The 19,899-nt window shown below is 42.9% G+C and overlaps 1 protein-coding gene across 2 annotated transcripts in view; it reads right to left on the bottom strand.

Moving 5' to 3' along the window:
• Positions 1–19,899, bottom strand: part of trrap (transformation/transcription domain-associated protein) — a 79,551-nt gene that overhangs the window by 40,184 nt on the left and 19,468 nt on the right. The window contains exons 32-48 of one of the 2 annotated variants that reach the window (XM_084341897.1): positions 19,482–19,502; positions 18,839–18,958; positions 18,123–18,242; positions 17,767–17,931; positions 17,465–17,646; positions 16,718–16,916; positions 12,724–12,852; positions 11,395–11,661; positions 10,777–10,983; positions 8,257–8,415; positions 7,722–7,868; positions 6,498–6,608; positions 5,463–5,609; positions 3,547–3,760; positions 3,180–3,308; positions 2,205–2,354; positions 145–344 (exon numbers count right to left, since the gene is read on the bottom strand). In XM_084341897.1, coding sequence (XP_084198023.1) covers positions 145–344; positions 2,205–2,354; positions 3,180–3,308; positions 3,547–3,760; positions 5,463–5,609; positions 6,498–6,608; positions 7,722–7,868; positions 8,257–8,415; positions 10,777–10,983; positions 11,395–11,661; positions 12,724–12,852; positions 16,718–16,916; positions 17,465–17,646; positions 17,767–17,931; positions 18,123–18,242; positions 18,839–18,958; positions 19,482–19,502 — 2,667 coding nt within the window. The remainder of the gene's footprint in view (positions 1–144; positions 345–2,204; positions 2,355–3,179; positions 3,309–3,546; positions 3,761–5,462; positions 5,610–6,497; positions 6,609–7,721; positions 7,869–8,256; positions 8,416–10,776; positions 10,984–11,394; positions 11,662–12,723; positions 12,853–16,717; positions 16,917–17,464; positions 17,647–17,766; positions 17,932–18,122; positions 18,243–18,838; positions 18,959–19,481; positions 19,503–19,899) is intronic. The other variant, XM_084341898.1, reaches the window with a different exon arrangement.

Below are 19,899 nucleotides of genomic sequence, written 5' to 3'. Positions count from 1 at the left end.
AAAATCTCCTTTGCTGAATCAGTACTCTGATTCACACCTAATATTATCAAAGAAATAATGCGATTATCTGCTGAATCACGCATTTCCAATTGTTTCCATGCGTTATATTTGTAGAAACTGTCTCAGCGTGAAAAGCCTCCTCACCTGATTGGCGGCCATGGGAGAATTGTTTTTCACCCACTCTTCGACAATTTTGACCACAGCGCGGAGGATTTTGGGGTCAGGCGACTTCTCGATTAGCGACGTGAGGATGACCTGGATGAAGTTCTTCCTCATCTCCATGCTCATGACGGACAGTCGAGTCTTCACCAGGTCGAGACTCAGCATTACCAGCTCGCTGGTCACTGTGAGGGGAGAGACGCCAACAGTCAGAAGCAGGACTGGGACAAACTAGCTACCAAGAAACACATTATTATCAAGTTAAGGATTAATACCAGTAGGAAGTATTTGTTGACGTTCGTTTTTGTTTTTGCACAAATACTGAAGTTGAGCTTGTCAATATTAACCAAGGAAGCAAAACCACTGCATTATTCTTAAATCTAAGCGCTCTAAGATAAAAAGTCTTACCTTGTGTCCGAGTTTAGAACACATTTATACTCAGATCACCAATTCAGCATTTTGCTATGCGAGTCATGCTCTAGTTTTTTTATATAGTGATAGCAGTAGAAATACAACTAAACAGTTTCAATACAATCAGGATGGAACTACTTCAGTTAAGCTTATTAGATTAGCGAGACATGAACAATCTTGAGAGGCAAAGGCCTTTCTGGTCAGACAGCCTTTGGTCTTAGTGACTATAACTGCGCCTAGTGGAGGGTAAATGTCTGTGTTTCCCGATATAGTCATTAGGGGCCCATTTAAAGCACTGATAGCATCTTACAGCCATTACCTCCCATCTGAGGAGTAGCCACAGGAATTATGTACTGCCTGACTTCTTTAAACCTGGTGGAGCCAGGCTCAGAGAAGAAAGTGAACAGGGAACCGTGATAAATTTTGTAATAGTCACGAGAAAGCTAAACAACTTAAATAGCAACACTTAAACTTGTGAACCTCTTCTCTCTACCCTCACTGTCACACAAGGCAAGTTGTCAAGCATCAAACAGTGACTCCCCTATCAAACCAAAAGCAAAACAGCACAAGGTGACCATCTGTTTGCCTTCTCCTGTGAGAGACTAAGAGACAAAACAGGGTGGGAACTACCCTGTGAAACATTCCCTGTGAAACCAGACTATCTGAAGAGTGGATCTCCCCTCACCAAGTCAGCTATTGAGAACACAGCTGTGGCAATTGATATAGAACCTTTGATACGGTCTTTGTATGGAGCCAGGTACTGCTGAGATACACTGGATATCTGAGCTCTAACTGAGTCTGAGGAAGGTCACTGTGTGAGTGTGCCTGTGTATGACTAGCCTCACACACAGTCCACCCCTTGTTGGATCAGGATTGGGGAAGGTACGCACACTAGCATTCCTGATAACGTGAGCCAGCTGAAACTACAGCCCTGCAGAATAACTGAAATGGCAGTTGATGTCTGGTGGAATATCCAAGCTCTAATTGTGTCTCAGGTGCCGTGAACTCAAGAACTGGGTTAAATAATTGAGGCATACTGGGATTTATGGGGGTAGTGAGGCACGTCTGACTGTGGAATCAGTGACCTACTGCCAGTAAACGCAATTTTTATGAATGTGTTACGGCTGGTGTGGAGACATGGGTGTTTGCTCGGTTTTAAATTCATGCTAGAGTGATGTTTCATTGCTGGTTTTGCCGACCAGCCAACCATTGTCCCTCTTAAAGAGTGTAATATTTAGCCACCTGTCAAATTCATACTCCTGCTAACTGCTGCTAACTGTAACTGCCATTGGCTAGTTATCTCAGTTAGCCATGCAGCCAGCAGTTCAGACTGGGAGCTTGGGAGCATGCTAACTTTGGTAGCAATCTCTGCAACACAGTACATAGACATTATAATGTCAAAACAATCTGTTTAGTTAATTTTTAAATGTTTTCAACAAAAATAGGTCATTAGTTGTAGTTTTAGTGTTTTTAGCAGTCACAATCTCTTTTATATTGGTGGTGGACTGACTCAATCAAATTCAAAGCTATCCATATATACTGTATGTTATTTATACATTTGTATATGATCACTCTTGATGCTGTTATATAAAAAGGTATATATTTTCCGACTGAATTCACATCTGTCTGTGTACCTGTGTTGGTTTCGGTAACCCCTGGGTTGGCCTGCTGGGGGCTCAGGTGTTCCCGCACCATCTTCTGCAGTGAGCGCATGAACACTGAGATGAGGCGGTCGATGTAGCTGGCATTGTAGCTGCAGGCCGACTTCAGGATCATCAGTGTTCCTGGAAGAAAAATGTAGGGGAAGGAGGATGATGGTAGGAAAGGGAAATACAATAATCTGATGAGAAACCCTGACGTCTGTGGGGCAAGGTAACACACACACGCACACACACCTGCAGTCAGGCTGTGTTCATTCACACGGCAAGACAAGGACTTTTTGTTTTTTAGAAAATCTAACAAAAGTTCCAGTGTCGCAGAGACAGAGATGGGTATGAGTAATGTCCCCCTCTGCTGTTGCTCCCTGGAGTGGAGACAAATGTTAAAATGTCACCCCCCATCACATCAGGTCTCTGCGACAGCAGGATACCTAAAGCTTTTTTATTGACCACAACTGCCATTTTTCGAAACTGTATCAAATAGCATTACCTTTATACTCCAATAGTCACATTGTGGGCCTTTATTTGGAAACCTACTGTACATTCCAAATAGAAGAGAGATAAATCAAATAACTTCCCCTTGGAAGAAGCTTTGATGTACACCTTATCCATAAATACTCTGTGACATCTGGGCGGATAACAGTAATGTTCATAAAGGGATGGTGGCTGAAGCACCAATCCTTCCCGAGACAACCTTTCCCAAACCACTGGACTGTGGCCTCTGTTTAAACAGACCAGATGTTAGCCCTAGCAGCGCAACCCATCGGCTTACATTTTAACGACCCACTCACTGACTTAATTGCTAAAAGTGACTGAGGTAGCTTGGTTTTGTATGGAAAAGAATGCAAGTGAGTAAAATATCTGAAAAAAGACAGGGTTTATGAGCAACAAAGTGAAAGTAACAGAGCGCAAGTGGGTAGAAAGGGAGAACTAAAGAGCTAAAGGTCTTACCGAAGAGCTGTGTGGGGTTAGTGTTGCTTGTGGCTTTCTCATAGTTGGTGAGTCCCTCATAGATGACCTTGCCCACAGCAGCATACAGACACTCCAATTCCTCATACTTAGATGCGACTGTTGACGTGCCTGGAGGGAGAGAGCAGCGTTTGCTTCAGACAAGGAAAAGCTGAGAATCTAAATCAATGCTTCGCTTTCAGCACATGGCATGATGAGCATCAATCAACAGAGAAATGCTCCAAATATTTTGGCACGTCTTCAATGAACACATAAGGGAGTTAGCAATTCCTCAGACAACTCAGATATGCAGCGCTTTCCAAGGACTACATTCCAGTTAGAATTAAGGCATTAGGCACTGGCAACTTACTGGGTTCAGTGGGGAAGATGCTCATGAGGCGAGACAGGAGGGAATGGACAGCGCGAAGGACTTTGGTGTTGCCGCAGGTCATGCACGCAGCGATGCCCCGCTGGAGGGGTTTAAAATGGGCCAGGATGGCTGGGGACTGCAGCACTGTCAGGAGGAAGCAGAGAATCTCCAGTCCAGTGCAGATGTTAGAGATGTTAGCCTGAGCTGGCTGTTCCTGAGAGGACAATAAAGAGAAGCAGAAGAGAGGGAGAGATAATAAAATGAAATATTTACCAATCATTATAAGTCTTAAAGTATGTGATCCCTGCGTCCAGGAAAATATCCAGGCTCATTTTTTTAAATCATGAGTGTACAACCCAAAACAAAGCAAGAAAAAACGTAGTGCAAATTCATCGGCAGATGCATTAATCATTTAGGTTTTTATTCCATATGAATTCCAACTCAGAAATCAATATTCTACACACAGAGGTAATTCTCACACAAAAGAACCGAGGCACTCTGATTGCTGCTAAACTAAAGATCAATGGCCAACATCGGGTCCTAATTTTGTCTAAATTGCAATCAAGGTTTACAACGTTGGCAGGGCCAAGAGGATAATCTGGGACAGATCCATGGCACTAATCTTGGCTAATGAACAAGGTGACTCTTGTGATAAGGCTCCTGGTAGATATTAGGGTAGTATTGATTTGGCACTGTATTAACAGGATGGGACCTCTGGAGCAATGCAGATAGGGCACACGCATTTATGTTCAAGAGCGTGGGATTGTGTGCGTGGCCCCTCCTCATTTACCCTCTCACACCCCTCCTCCTGACTCTTAATCACTGCCATGGCAGTACAATGGGATGATAAAAGGTAATCCGATTTAGAGCATTGTTCATTAGTCTGAGTGAGATGGCTGGGCAGGTAGAGCATGCTCCCGGGGGGACGGGGGCCTGTGAATGTGCATCTGCATAAGACCTGCAGAAAGCCTTGTTTGTCAGACCATCCCCATGGGACGTAGAGGGGCTGATTGGGACTGGGTATGTGTGTGTATTTGTGCGTATGTGCAGGCAGAAAGAAGGCCGATGCAGTGATCCCCAAAAGGGAACAAGGGAAGTACGTGACAATTGGCAGCACATGGTGATAACCTTGTCTGAACAGTGGCGCTGAATCAGACCAGAGAGATGAGAGTGGAGCAACAGATAAAAGGGGAGAGAAAGAAGAGAGGCTGCGATAAGGGGCTGAAAAGAAAAGAGGAGATGAGAGGAGGAAGTGGTGGAAAGGGAGAGATGCAGAGAGGCATAGTGGGGCGATACAGAAGGCAAGGCTGAGGAGTTTAGGATGAAGGAGGAGGGGGGAGGAGGGTTGAACGGGAAGGCACAGGCCAACCCGGATAGACCCCTGTTATCTCACCACTGTCATTATTTTGTCATTATGGGGGTTGGCGCCTCACTTCATGTATTACCGATAACGGACAAAGGACTAGGAGACGTTAGAGCAAACACTAAGACAGAGCTTAAACAGGGACAGGGAAACTTTGGCAGTCGGCAGAGACGCATTAGTTATCCTTTGCCGTTTGCTGTTTACTGCTCGGAGCTGTGACAACAAACATGAACATTTTGCATTTCATTCAAAAGGGTTTGTCTAAAACAGTGCTGATGACATACAACTTTAATCCGTGACATGCTCAAATAAATAATTTTGGGGGGATTTTAAAGAACAACAACAGTCTCCATTAAATACATAAGAAAAGATTAGACAGACACTTTCAGAAAGTTAATTTTCATCAATGGAAAATCCAAGAAAAAGCCATTACAAGTAATCTCTGGGAAATGCAGTGCGGAAATACAGCACAACAACAGACACAAGCATGGATGTGGCCATATAAAACATAATGGCGGTCTAATAATCATTCTAAAAGCATATGCCATCTTACCACTGTCATAAGCAGCTTGTCAAACCACTGTAGCTTGAGTTCGGCGCGAGGCCACATGTCAGGCCTGAGGGCAGACTTCATCAGGCTAACACAGCGACGGGACAGCAGCTCCCCCGGAGACCCAGCCACATTGGTGCTGTCGTTCACCTAGAAATGAGATGAGATGAAGGTTGGGATCGTTATCAGTGACAATGGGTCTTCATCTTCAATATCACAATGGTGTCCTGGCGATGTGTGAAATCGCAGAGGGCAAGAAGAGACGAGGACTGGCACCATATGTTGTAATTTCATTCATGCAGCGGGAGGTCAACAATAGCACAACCAGTCAATCAGGAAGATCAACACAAGCCCTCAAGATGACAAACATCCACTATGTGGAAAAATCCTTAGCAAGACAACAAATCCTTATCAGCTCTAGGTGAGGTTTGCTTCGGTCGGTGATCTCTGGGACCGGTGAAAAGAAATGATTTTTCAACTGGGATCAATTTAGCATCACACCACACTGTTATCAAGTGGAATACAAAGAAAAGATTATGTTTCTTTAGACTGTTCTGTGAGCAGTGAGCGATCCCCAGCAGTCATACAGAAGCTTATATTCAACAGAGATGGTTGGATGAACAGTGAGAATGAAGCTTGGCCCAAAAAAGAAAGTAAGAAAAGTCAAGGTGGGTGAATTCTCAACAGTCTATTTCAGGCTTGTGACCAAGGTCATCACTGCCACTAGACCAAGGGACGAATGTGTGAGGAGACACATAAAGGACTGTGTGTGTGCGTGAATGTGTGTGTGTTTGTGGAGAATTGTTTAGGACAGCCACCAGGTGTGTCCTTCCTTCACCACCGAGGGGTTAGGACAGTTGTGTCCTACCTGGCAGGCGCTATGGATGGCAGAACTGTACCTGGTGTGTGTGTGTGTGTGTGTGTGTGTGTGTGTGTGTGTGTGTGTGTGTGTGTGTGTGTGTGTGTGTGTGTGAGAGAGACGGAAAGAGAATTGGAGTACTGAGTGTGTATGTGTGGCAGTAATTGTGGGCTTTTTACCTGGCATGCAATCCTGATGAGGAAGTTGACCACTGTGTCCGTATGTTGTTTCTCAACAGGCTTGGTGAGCATGGTCTCAGTACCTGGCATGGACTGGCTGCGGCCGAACACCTATACACATACACATACACACACACATACACAAACACACACACACAAACACACACACACAAACACACACACACAAACAAACAAACAAACACACACAAACATTATAATTATTATTATGTCAGCTTTTTTTTTTAATACAGAGGATAGAATGATTCTATAAACAAAGACTAATTAAAGTTTTAAGTCTCTAAGACAACAAATGTACTTTATAATAAAACTCACAATGTCAGGTTTTTGCCTGCGCTGCTTATAGTGAAAAGAAGGCTGCAACTATGATTTTCTGATAATTATCCTGGCAACTTTCAAAGCAATTAACATTTCTCTGGCTCAAGCAGAAACAATTGCTGTTGCATTTTTCTCTTGACATTAGATAAAAGGAGTTTGAAATAACACCGTCATTAAGAATGCAGTTGTTAAAACTTAAGCTAGTGTGACGTATAAAAGGGATATTTAACATATCATAATCATAATGCAGTTGTGTTGGGTTAAATTTTAGTGCAGGGCTATTAACACTACAACGCGATAGATTAGTGGTGATTAATAATGAATATACTTTGCGAATACTGAAATTCATAAGTGAAGTATTATTGTACAATAGGTTGTCAAGTCTACAACACACAGATACTAAAATAACAAGGTTATGTTGACCGACAACTTCGAAGTTTTTAAAATAGCCTTTTAAAAGAATATATCAGAGGTTGACCATAGTGATTCAGCAACTTAGATTTAGATGTTGAACAGGCACAACAAAGACATCTCATCCAGTTTTGAGACTGCAGAAACAACAGATCACAGTGGGATTCCCGATGAAATAGATGTGAGCCTGCTATGCTGTTGTAAGGAACAATGGATTAAGACAACAACAACAACAACGACCATGCTGTCATCTCCTGTTGGTAATTTTTGTCTCGGAGATATGCAAAATGTCTGTTTGATCACTCAGAGTAGTGTGGAACACAGGGACAGCCAGCGGAGAGTAGGTAAGAGGATTCAACAGTTATAATGAACAATGTATGATTAACTACTGTAAAGCCAAGCCTGGCTAAGGTGACTGGCCACAGAGACTCACAGCAACATTCTGCTACCCCCTGAGTGCTGATGGATTGAGCTCACCGTGGAAGCAGCTCCAGTTGCTGTGCGGAACCTCTTGACGTCTTGTCCAGCAGCAGCAGCAGCCGCAGCTTCCAGAGACAGTCCTCTTTTCACAGCAGCGGCACTAGTCCCTTCACCGCCAGCGCCTACTTCAGCCTCAGACTCCGGCTGCCACGGCAAAGAGAGGGACAGACAGGAGAGGAAATGAGTTCATCAGTAAACATAATAACAGTTTATAGAATTTTATCAAGTGTGTATCTTTTCAAGGTTTCTATCCAGCTCCTACAGGATTATGGGTCATGAGTATTTATGAAATGCGACTAAGAGAATGTTCTATCTCTATGATAAATGGCATTTTCTTGTGAACTAATAACCATCTCCAGACAGCAGCGGTGATCCATAAACAATGTGGGCACAAAACTGTTTGTGTTAGTCACAAACTGATATGGTTGCCCACATTTTGGGTCATTGAAAACTGTGTGTAGTTCCAACAGCCTCTCTCCCTGGATTTTGTAGTTATATTGTATGTGTATTTTTTACCAGTCCATGAGCAAACCTGCTGGTCTTTGATCCTCTGTAACTCCCATTTGATGACCACCTCGGCCAGATCGACAGCCAGCTTCCTTTGCTCTATGGTTACACTGGGGGTGAAGCCCAGACGCTGCATTGCACTGATCATGTGCTGCACCAGGTGGTGGCGAACAGGGTAGTACACCTGGAAAAAGATTGCAGTAATTAAACATTTAAGTAGTGATGTGAAAATAAGTGATTCAATATATTGAATATCTAGTTCATGAAGCTTCAATATTTGGCATTTTAAAACACAAAGTGTCAGTCTGGACTTTTCTGCATTTTCACCAATGGCAGATGGTCACTAATGCCAACGGCAGAGTTTTGAGGAACAGAAGTAAACATGATAACAATGATAGCAAATAAGGCTGAACAGATGACAGAGCAGTTTGTAAAGAACCCAAACATTAACATAAAATGCCATTGTCACTTGGGGCCTGTTTCTGCATCCTGTACTTGGACATCTCACTACCTGGGCTGCCACTCTTTCCAAAACCAGATGCAAGTGTCCAAGTATGGAGAAGTGGGAAACGAGTGATACATTTTGTAGGATTATAAACTTATAAACAATCCTGTTTTGCATGAGAGGGAACACCAGAAAACATTCCTCACACACAAAAACTCTCCATGAATTTATTAAGATGCCAAAAAAGTGATGTAAAGTTAAGCATGCAAGTTTGTCATATTAATTTCACATTGGTTTTGATATCAAGTCCGTTACTGGTTTGCTGACAACAGATGAGGAGAACCTCAGCCTTGCCTCAACTTCATGTTGTAATGACAGTATCATATCATACAACAGTATCGTCACATAATACATCAGGCTGGCTTCCATTGCCTGAGCAACCATCTATAACAATTTTGAAAGTGACCTTTTGTTGGGTGCATCCATTTTTTGTGTTATTCTTTCCCAACAAGACCCTGCTTGGTTAAATGCCTAAAATTAGAGGTTTCCAGTCAACAAAGAGCCCCATAACTCCTTACAACCCTGCCTTGCTCGCTTCAACACCATCTTGCTGCAAAAATCCAGTCCGCTGATAGAGCGTCATTATCATCAGTGCTGACAAAAATAAAAAGTGAATGAAAGGCAACTGCATGAAATGCAATTTTTTTTCGACACTGCTTAAACCTTGCTCTTGATTCTGGTTGATAACGCATGCAAAGTTAAACGGGGTGCTCAATCACTTTGAGACACCAAGTCAGAAGGGGCAAACTCTGAAGTCGTATTCCCACTTAGTCTCAAGGACATGATGACACACTTAGCCCCGAGAATTCACACTCTCAAGCGTCACACTCAAGAGTCACTTAGCTTCATCGCAAACTGAACTGGGACTCACAGACGCACGCAGACAAAAGAGCAAGAGATGAGATGTCTATCTGAGGGCTGTTGCCAGTGTCAAAGAATATTAAAGCTTCTCACTTTGAGGGTAATTATAGCCGATAGAGCAGGGCTTCACAGCCCCTTAATGACAGAGTGGCTAAGCCCTGTCCATCACGTGTGCACACAGACAAACACGCACACAATCTCTATTTCTTTATCAAACACACATACACACACACACACACAAAGTCTCTCATCTGTCTGTCATTATCTTCTCCCCAGTGTAATTATGCTGATGTGATTACATTAGATTAGTCATCTGGCCCAGTGAGAGCAGCCTGTCAGTGAGATAGAGAGGGGAACTGAGGGAAATGTCAGTCTTCTGCTTAGAGACTGTCGCTTTCTGACCGGCGAGGCGGCGAGCATCAGACGAAAGTAGCGAGAGGGCAGAAAGTGTGAGTGAAGTTTAAGGAGGAAGGCGAACATAAAGGCCAATGATCCATTGCTGGGTTCACAGACTAGGCTCTCCTTGACTCTGTCGACCATCACTGAGACGGTGTGTCTGGGATTGTATGTGCATCAAGGCGATTACAGGCAGCAGGCGGTTACCATTAGCTCCACTAGCCAATGATGAATGAGTAAGCTTTGTGCTGGAGAGCCACACCATTGCCTTGGCTACTGTCGAAATGAAACTCAAATTTAGTTAACTAACTAATATCATGAAAATTATTCATTGGGGTGTACACGATAATCCAACTTTAAATGATGATGCTCAATTCCCATTAGGGCTGGTTTAGAGGCATCACACAATTCAGGGCACTCAGATAATCAGCAAAAATAGCTTCTCAACAGTTTTCCCCATGTGGTTCCCTGCAGTTGCCGAAGCCACACTGAGCAGGGAGCTGGCAGCAGCAACAAATGTGGATGAACTAAAGTGGCAGTTACCCTCTCACTTTGAGGAGTGTAAGATATTCATTAATCAGAAATTTTTGTGATTTTTTAAGAAAGGAATTACTCAGTGTGGTGTTCAGACAAGTCTCTCATGCTTACAGGGACAGAATTCAGATTTTTTTTGACTGTTCTGTCTACCCTACCCTGTTTACCCATATGCACACACTGGGAATCAATACATTCAATAGTGGCTTGAACTTAAATATCTGCGTTTGTTGTTCTATATCAGCTCACCCTGAAGTGCTGCACAATGAGATGCAGTATGTGGACCAGTTGCGGTACAGTGTGTCCCTCCTCCACAATGATCTTGCGAGTCCAGTGGGTCAACATCTGGTGGCCGTCCTCCATGCGGGCAGGCACAGCTGGGGTCAAGATGGCCATGGCCTGTCGCACAATGGCCCGGGCCTCCATGGTATGGGCCTTCAGCAAGCTGTGGAAAACCTGGGAAAGTAAAGGTAATGCACTTTAATATAACTTTTCCTGCACAAGTGATGCTACCAATTCTTATTCCTTTTTAATGGCCCCTCCAACTACTGTATTTCTCTTCCAATACATTTATATTACATTAATGGAATACTATTAAGCTATCAGCCAAGCACATACTCACTTCACTTCAATTCCTCTACTGTATTATTTCCCAATTTTCTTTCTGAGTACTACTTACATTAATCATGTTTCTCCAATTTTAAGTTTGTTATTTTTGTATCTTGCATTTATCTGTAATCATCTCATTTCATTCTTTGTGTTGCATGAACTCATTATACATCTTCTTCACAAATTCGCCTTGTTTCATCTCAATTCTCAATTAAACCCACGCTCCACTGAGTTTTTACTCTCTACATTCCTCCTCACCTGCAGGACAATCTTCTTGTGAATGGCGAACTTTGCAATGATGTGCGCCAGGAGTAAATGGCCGCTGTATTTACAGGCAGGGTCCACGCAGGCTTTGGGCAGTAGGCATGGCCAGGCGAAGGTCATGAGGCGCCGCAGCTTGCTGTTGCGTGACTTGTTGTTGTCATGAATGTGGTGGGGTGCGTGCTCCACCAGCAGGGTGGAGAACTGCAGCAGGCAGATTCGCAGCGAGTCCAGCAGGTCCGCCTGCTTCTCTGGGTCGAGAACCTTCAACAGAGATGGGAGCGGTGTATGGTTAGAGATTGTGCCACCGGAGTGAGGACTGTAGATCTGCAAAGGTGACGATCAGACTGAAAAATATCTTCTTCACACTTAAACTTCACTACAGTTTGAAGGAAAATACTGTATGTTTTACTCGATTACATTTGTTTTATAACTTTAGTTACTAGTTACTTTGCAGATTGTGGGCAGGACAGAAACCACAGATCGGTGACTACAGACAGAGAAGTGGCTGAATCAGAGTCAAAGTAGCACATTTTTAAATAAATTGATTTTATAGGCAAAAAAAGGTTGCTGACCGAGGTCGATAGAAGTCACCTTACGTGAAACACATTCTATTGCGTATAATGTTTGCCTGAACAAAGTATACTGTCTAATGTTTACTTCTCAAAATTACATTTGAATGACCTCCACCACAACAGCAATATACAGCAGTTTTTCACACATTAAAAAAGCTCTTAGAAAGAGACAGCTACCCATTCAAAATACCAATCACCATCAAAATTCCCTGAAGAGAGGTACAGAAGGGGAGGAGAGCACACAGAGAGAGGAAGGTGAGTGAGGAAATGAGTTTTAACCAGACCGTAGAGGAGCCATTAGCAGCCATTAGGACTGGTGTTAGTCAGTGATGAGATCTGCCACAGCACAAACAAACACGCTGACCTTTAGCATGGTCTCACCCTGACATTTACACCAGGAATTATAGTCCGGCCTGATGAATGAAATGTGATGGAAAGAGGGAGGGAGAGAGAAAAACAAGGACAGATGGAAGAGACGAAGAGGAAGAAGAGAACGACAGCAATTAAGTGATCAAGTAATGTGTGGAGGACACGAGAGAAGACGACTCTGACTAAGTGGGATGTAGTTGATGATGACAGAGTGTGGAGATGTGCTGGACTGATAAGACATTATGAGAGGAAATGCAGCAGGTAATGAAATCACAGAGACGGATGGAGAGACAAAGCTGGTGAGTTATGAACAAAGGGAGAAGTGGGGAGAAGTGAGGAGACTCAATGTGAAGAAATCTCAAACATGTATTTGCATGTGCACCTTAGTGATGAAGACGCTGGTAATGCTTTCGGGATTGTCGCCTTCAGGGTTGGGAGGTCCAAGCAGCTGCTCACCTTCCCCCTTCTCAAAGCTGTAGAGGAAGGCTGGGTTCAGGATGTGCTGCAGCACCTAGGAAACAGGACAAAACACACATATGATTTTACTGATTAAAAAAAACATTTTTCCACTTACTTAGGGGAATACGCAACCTTCAAGAAAGGAGAAACTAATCAGTGAAATCACCTGGTGTGGTCTTTCACAAGCTGCATAAGTGAAAAATCTGCACACCCTCAGCTCTCCATGGCACATAATTAAGTGATGAAATAGTAATCTGCTCGACAATCTATTCCAAAATCAGACGGACACAGGTCCTTTTCACATTGATAATTTCCCGGGAGAAACTTTGATTCATTTGAGAAGAAAAAGAACTTGGGAGCACAAAGACAGACTTGAGGCACAGCAATGTCAAATGTCCAAAATAATTGTCATCAAAATTTCTTGAGAAAATACAAAAAAAAACAAAAACAAATTCTCATAATTCAGAAAAAGTATTCAAAATTATTGCTGAGGCAAAGCTTCAAATGCAATTTACCAACACTCTGAAACCTTCAGGGATTGTTATCAGGGATCTGATGAAGACAAAGTCTTGATTAGCAGGAAAAAATGCAGAATAACCCAACCACAATATCGCTAACGACTGCATTTATTAAAGAAGCTGCTATCTGTTAATGAACCCCCCTGTTCAATCCATCACTGGGGAGGACAGGGCATCGCTCAGTGGAGAACGAGCTGTGGCAGCATATGTTCGAGCTCCTCTGTTAGCACATTATTCACACACACTCTGCACAACGTACATGCATGGCTGATAAACTCACACACGCATGCAGAAACACACGCACCCGCCAAATGAAGACACAGAAAATGCATGGAGCACCACTCTGTCCTACAGTCTCATCTGTTCCTATTAATTCTGAGCGTCTCTGACATCAATCATTGTAGGATCAGAGCGTATTTCTGTAATGCCAGGAGATGCTGTTCTCTGCAGGCTGTGTGTGTTGGTGCAAATGTACGTACACACACACACAATACCTCTGGGCAAGTAGCCTATATCTTGTTCTGCAGGTGTCTTAATTATCTCAAATCCCATTTCCATACCCTTAAACAAATAACAAGCAAGTGTACGTGTGAGTGTGTGCAGAGACCCTAGAGCCACTGCAACACAACCACATTAGGAAGAAGATGGTGGTAAAGCAGTGGGGGGTGGAGGGCAAGAGTATGTATTATGAACCATCCCTACCAGGTATGTGCAAAAAATGTATGGCTTTTATTGTGAAGTCGCCACAGGAAGTCTTGAATGGTAAGTACAATCGGTGAAAAACATCTATGTTGGTAATACAGCTGCATTCATCTTTTTAAACTGTTTTACTTATTAAAACATGAGTCCTTGGTATTATTTTTTCTGTGTTATTGTTTTATTTGTAAAATTAAAAAACAAACAGTAATTAGATGCGAGTGAAAATCTAATTCATTGTTGCTTACACACAGGAGGATTGTAACAGGTACTAACAAAATTATGTTATGCTGTTTCAACTTAACACTTCGGTTTGATTTCATTCACCACTGAGGGGATGATACGAGCACAGCATGTAGACGCATTCTGCTACACTGTATGTCATGTCGCGAACAAAAAAAAAAGAAGAAGCAGCAGAATGTGAAACAGATGCACTGTGCTTCATAAATTTCATACACTTGTTTGTTTGCTCGTCTGCTCGAAATCTATTCCGCGAATACTCAAGCTCTTTCGAACAAAAGAAGCAACACAAAAGCGGTTTTCTGTAAGAACTGTTTAGACGAAACAAAAGAAGCGATGCAGAAGCAGCATGAGGTCAGTCTGTGCCATCATAGATGATTCATTGCTGCTGTCCCACCTTGTCTCTCTCCCCCTCTCTCTTTTACACACTCTTCTCTGTGTCGTCTTAAAGTGAAATATCCTCCCAAACCCATGAGATGCTACACAAGAACCTGGGCCTCTATCGAACTCATACCGAGAACACACACACACACTTACACACTTCCCTGTGTTATTATGCTTCTGGGAAAATGCTAAAGGCAATTATTTAAATGTCAGCAGTGGTAACACCCACACTCATTCTCTTGCTCACAACACTTACACTAATCACCATAAACAAACATATTCACAAACACACGTTCGTTCGTTCGTTCGTTCTTTCTGTCAGTCTGGCCCCTTGTCTGTCTCTCCACTTCAAACACAGCTAGCATCTACTGCTCACCAGAGGAGGACAATCAAGAGAAAAACAACAATATGGGCAAAATTCTGATGGGGGTGGGGGTGTTATGGCTCTGCTAGCTCGGTGAATGAACTCTGCTCTGCTAAAAATTCAAGAACAGCTTTTTGTCCTGGAAAGACACAGCACAGTGAGTTGGATGAACCCTCTCCCATGCCTATGTCCCTTTTTTTCTCCAGCACAGAAGCAGATGAAGCAATGTGAACAGATCTGTTTCCCTCAGCAACGGAGACAAGCTCCTGAAATAAAATAATTGGTATCCCCACTGCCAACCCCCAAACCTCACACGACCCCTGCCAACCCCTCAAACGATGCTTCACCCTCCTTCCTCTTAGCGGATGACTAATCTGACAAATAAAAAATAAAAAAAGGCATAAAAGATGCTTTTGGAGGAGTTTTGTGCCCTCAGCTATGAGCGATTTAAACAGCTAGGGCATACTGTATTAGACTTGTGTTGTGTGTAATTATTCTGTTTCTTTTTTGTTTATACCTTGTTCTGGTTGTCTTTTCTGTGTACAGACTGTGAAAAAACATCTCTACAGAAGGCAATAAAGAATTAACCTGAATCCAGGCAAAAAGACCAGGCTGGAGTGAGCAGCATCATAAACATAAAGTGCATGTCCTTGAATTTTGGGGGTCTGGGCGCTTTAGCCAGCCTCTTGTGTGTGTGTCTAGCCATTCGGCTATATGATACAGTGTGCCAGGGCAGGCTATCCCCGCTGACCCGTTTGTACTTAACAGCAGTGCTGTTGCTCCTCTGTGTCTGTTACAGCTGTGCAAAATGTGTGTGTGTGTGTGTGTGTGTGTGTGTGTGTGTGTGTGTGTGTGTGTGTGTGTGTGTGTGTGTGTGCGTGCATGTGTGTTCATCTGTCTGTGTGTGTATGTGTGAGAGCATGCATGCGGGAGAGTGGGCTTAATTAAAAAGCAGCCTGAATGATTGTAATGCTTGCAGCAGCAGGTCAGGTAGAGAGGACAGACGCATTCATCTGTGAGCCTCTGAGGGTCTAGAACCAGACAAAATGACCTTCCTGACTCTATCAAAGAACTTCTGGTACAAAACACACCAACCAGAAAAGTCACACAGATCACGTCCCAAGCCGAGATGATGATCAAAGAATCTTGCAGCAGGATTTACAATGCATTATTCAGTTTAGGACTGAAAAATCAATTCACGATTCATGATTTTAATCTGTTTTTCCTGCACAATTTAAAAAAATCTTTTTTCCCCCCCAATTAAGGCTTCCATGCGCACTGCAGCTTTAAATTAGCATATTTATTTAAATATCTATTTTTCCTTTAGCAGCCTTTATACGAACCAAAAGAAAGTAATAACTGCTGTGCTAGAAACAAAGAGACAAATAGCAGCAAAACTGCAGTCCTTAATAATCCTTTCCTGGAAATAGTATTTCACTGAAAATACCCAATTCTCACATGTTATATCAATTCCATTTCCAGATTTAGACATTTTTGCATTTCTGAATAGGGGCGGGTTTGAGTGTTGCACACTTCCCACAAGCCAAACACTGATAATTTTTTCCCACGTGGTCGGTAAGAGTTTATTATACCTCCGACCATCTCTTGACCAGCAATTCCAAAAAGATGGTTTATAAACTTGCAAAAAGGTCACTGGGATTTTCAGCCCCCTTTGCCATGAAGCCACTAATTGACTCTCATGTCTGTGTATGTACCTTGGCTTTAAGCTCATCGTTGAAGTGTGGGTCATTGAACTCAACGAAGCGGAAGAACAGGGCACGTTTCTGGGTAATGGAGTACTTCCTGGGAATCTCCTCCTCCATGTACTCCTTCAGGAAGGTCATGTTGCATAAGAAGCGACCTGTAAAGGCTCGCAGGAGCTGGAACAGTAGCTCAATTTCTGAGTAGTTACACCTATCAAGGAGACAGGAGACATAACTAATGTCAATGACAATAATAACTTATATTGTACAACATAACTTTCAAATAATCTTATACTAAGGTGTCACAGGTAATAAAGACATTTTTACACCCTTTAAACAAAACTTTGTTTATCCAAAGAAGGTTGACTAAACTCATACACTCTAAAATTACCGTCTAAAGTGGTTGGGGGTTAATTGCAGGGTCTGAAATAAACATCTGCTAAGTGCCTGGTGCACCAAGTGCTTTAGTACTTTCTCTGTGCTCAGCCAGAGAAGAGGGGTGAGAAGGTCATTCATGATTGGAATGCCATTAAGTTACTCATAGTAAGAAACTACACAAACCTGCGTTATTAACTTGCAGCCCTTTAAAAATTTAAATGTATATGTATGTATTACTCAAAGGGTCACTTAAGTCATTGTTAATGTCAGAATAATGCTTGGCCCAAAGGCTCATTGGCAGTCTTTGAGAGAGGGCATATACAGTATAAGGTCTAATGACGACTTCCTCAAACACATTACAATTTGAATGAGTGTACATACTTGCAGTAACTGAGCAGGCAGTAAGCCAGCAGCTTGGGCTCCTTCCAGTTGGTGGCAGCCATGTTGTCTTTGCGATGTCTCTCCTGGAAGGCCTCGCTGACCCAGACTCGCCTCAGCTGGCTGACCAGAGAGTGCTGCCCTGCGAGCCAGCCCTCGTCATTCTTCACTATGATGCTGATAATCTGAGCAGAAGGGATGAAGAAGAAAAAAGGTTACAGGTAATGAAAGTATTTATGTAGTCTTCATATTAGAATTAAGCGCTATGGATCGATGTAGAAAAAGATAAAGGAAAATGTGTATACCTTGATAGCCTGAAACTGCAGGTCCAGCCTGGCTGTGGAGGTGGAAGGAGATCCAGGTCGAACTGTTGCTGCAGTGCCAGCGGGAACCAGCAGGGGGACGAAGCGGTTGGGATTAGAAGCCAGCACGTCTCTTAGCGGCTTGGCATCTTTGTGTTTCAGAAAACTCTGCACATGAACACAAAGTAAAGAGTATTTACTGGGAAGATCCATCTAAATTTGGTCTTAACAGGACCACTGAGCTTCGAAATACCCAGTATATCCCTGATTACAGCCCATAACTGAGGCAGCAAAATGCTTTTTTTATTGGCAAATGTGTCAATGAAAAGACTGAAGGGACTGCTACTTAGGTGTCTGACCATGAACATGCGGCTCCACTGAGGGTCGTTCAGCGTAGCCTCCATCATGAACAGCTCCACAGTCTGAGATGGGTGACGTGTCAGGAACTTGATCAAAGGCTCCCTGAATGGACTGCCAGCCTGACACAGGAGGGAGGAGAGAGGGAGGAGAGGAGACAAAGTAAAGTAAACAGGTAGAAAATGGAGAATGAAAATTTGAATTCTTGTGAAGATCTGCGCTTAATCGCAGAGTTTAATGTGCCATTAAGACTATACATCAGATAGAGATCAAACAGGATTAGGAAGCTTATCCCAGGATGGAACAACTAATATCATGAGATCATCAAGAGAGTTTTCAGGGATTTATTGTAATATAATCATGCATTGCTTACTTCAGCTATTAAATGTCTTAAGTAATGTCGATGACCCTTTTTCTAGCTGTAACATACTTTAACGTTACTATGGTAATTTTTTGTTCAGGTCATTTTCCTCTTCATCCTCATCTTTTTTTTCTTGCTTCATTCATCTACATGCCACAAGTGCTCTTGTAAGACCAAGGCACACTGCCATGAAGTGGTAGAGTTTGCTTTCTAAAATAAAATGTTGAAAATGTTCCTTTTCTTGAATCACTGTTTGAGCTGTGCTCTTGAATTTCCTTGCTAATCCTAAAGTAAGTCATAAAGTAAGATTGGACAGTCTCTACAAGTCCATCTGAAGAGTCGTGTTAAGTGTCCTACCTCTATTAGCATAGCCCTCTCCGTCTTCATGACCACCTCCAGCAGAGGTTTGACCAGAGTCTGAGGTGCAGCTGGGATCAGGTGGAAAAGGTTAATGATGGCAGAACAGATCTTCATTTCCTAGAGAAAAAAATGCAGAAAAAGAGCAGAGGAAAGAAGGGAGCGAATTAAAATCTTGAGAAGATGACGCAACAAGACACGGACATCATTTCTGACAGTCTTGATGGACGGCCACTGTGGAAAGATGAGGATGAATCTTGGTCAAACGACAGAAAATGCAAACTGGGCTCATTAGGGTAGTCGTTTTGCAGGAGATCTGAATTACATTTGTACAAACAAGGGATCGTTTTGTGACAATTTTCCTAAACCTTGTATTATCTACATCTAAGGGGTGCAAAAGTCAAAGGGAAATGGGGAAAATTGGACATTTCTTTAGCAGTCAGAAATATTAGGGCAAGGCTGAGATGACAGGAACATTTCTGGAGACGACCACAGACACACGGACACAGAAATACAGGGCAACTCCACCAGCACCACTACCACGACATTGGTTCAATTCACCAGCACGACATTGGTTCAACTAGGTTTAAATCACTGACAAGAGAGTCACCAACAATGGGCGCAACACCAGGTCACATCTCACCTCAACGCCCTCCAACGCAGGCTGTGCCGGAACGGGAGACAATGATCAGAGTCAGTAGAGCATTATGTGTGCATTTGTGTGTGTGGCTGTGTGTTGTCTGTCTTTGTTCCATATGGAAAGTGAGCAGATAAGACAAGGTGATAATGAAATGGATGGCGAGACGGAAGCAACCTTTACGAGTGACCTCGGGAACAACTTTTCTCTGCAGTGGATGGATAATGGGGCAGGGGCCACAGTGGAACGTCAGTCGAGCAACATTGATTCCATGGCATTTGGAGGAAAACACTCTCCTGGCAGATATCAGGTCATGAATACAGAAACTGACATTTTGTTTTTGGTGTTTTACCTTTTCTCCAATACAAGATCTTTACTCCTCCTCTCACCTCAATACTTTACTCCATATTCTCCTCCTCTCTGT

The sequence above is a fragment of the Pagrus pagrus genome, assembly GCF_965226575.1.
Source record: "Pagrus pagrus genome assembly, chromosome: 21".
Lineage (NCBI taxonomy): Eukaryota > Metazoa > Chordata > Actinopteri > Spariformes > Sparidae > Pagrus > Pagrus pagrus.
This window is presented reverse-complemented; position numbering and strand designations above follow the sequence as displayed.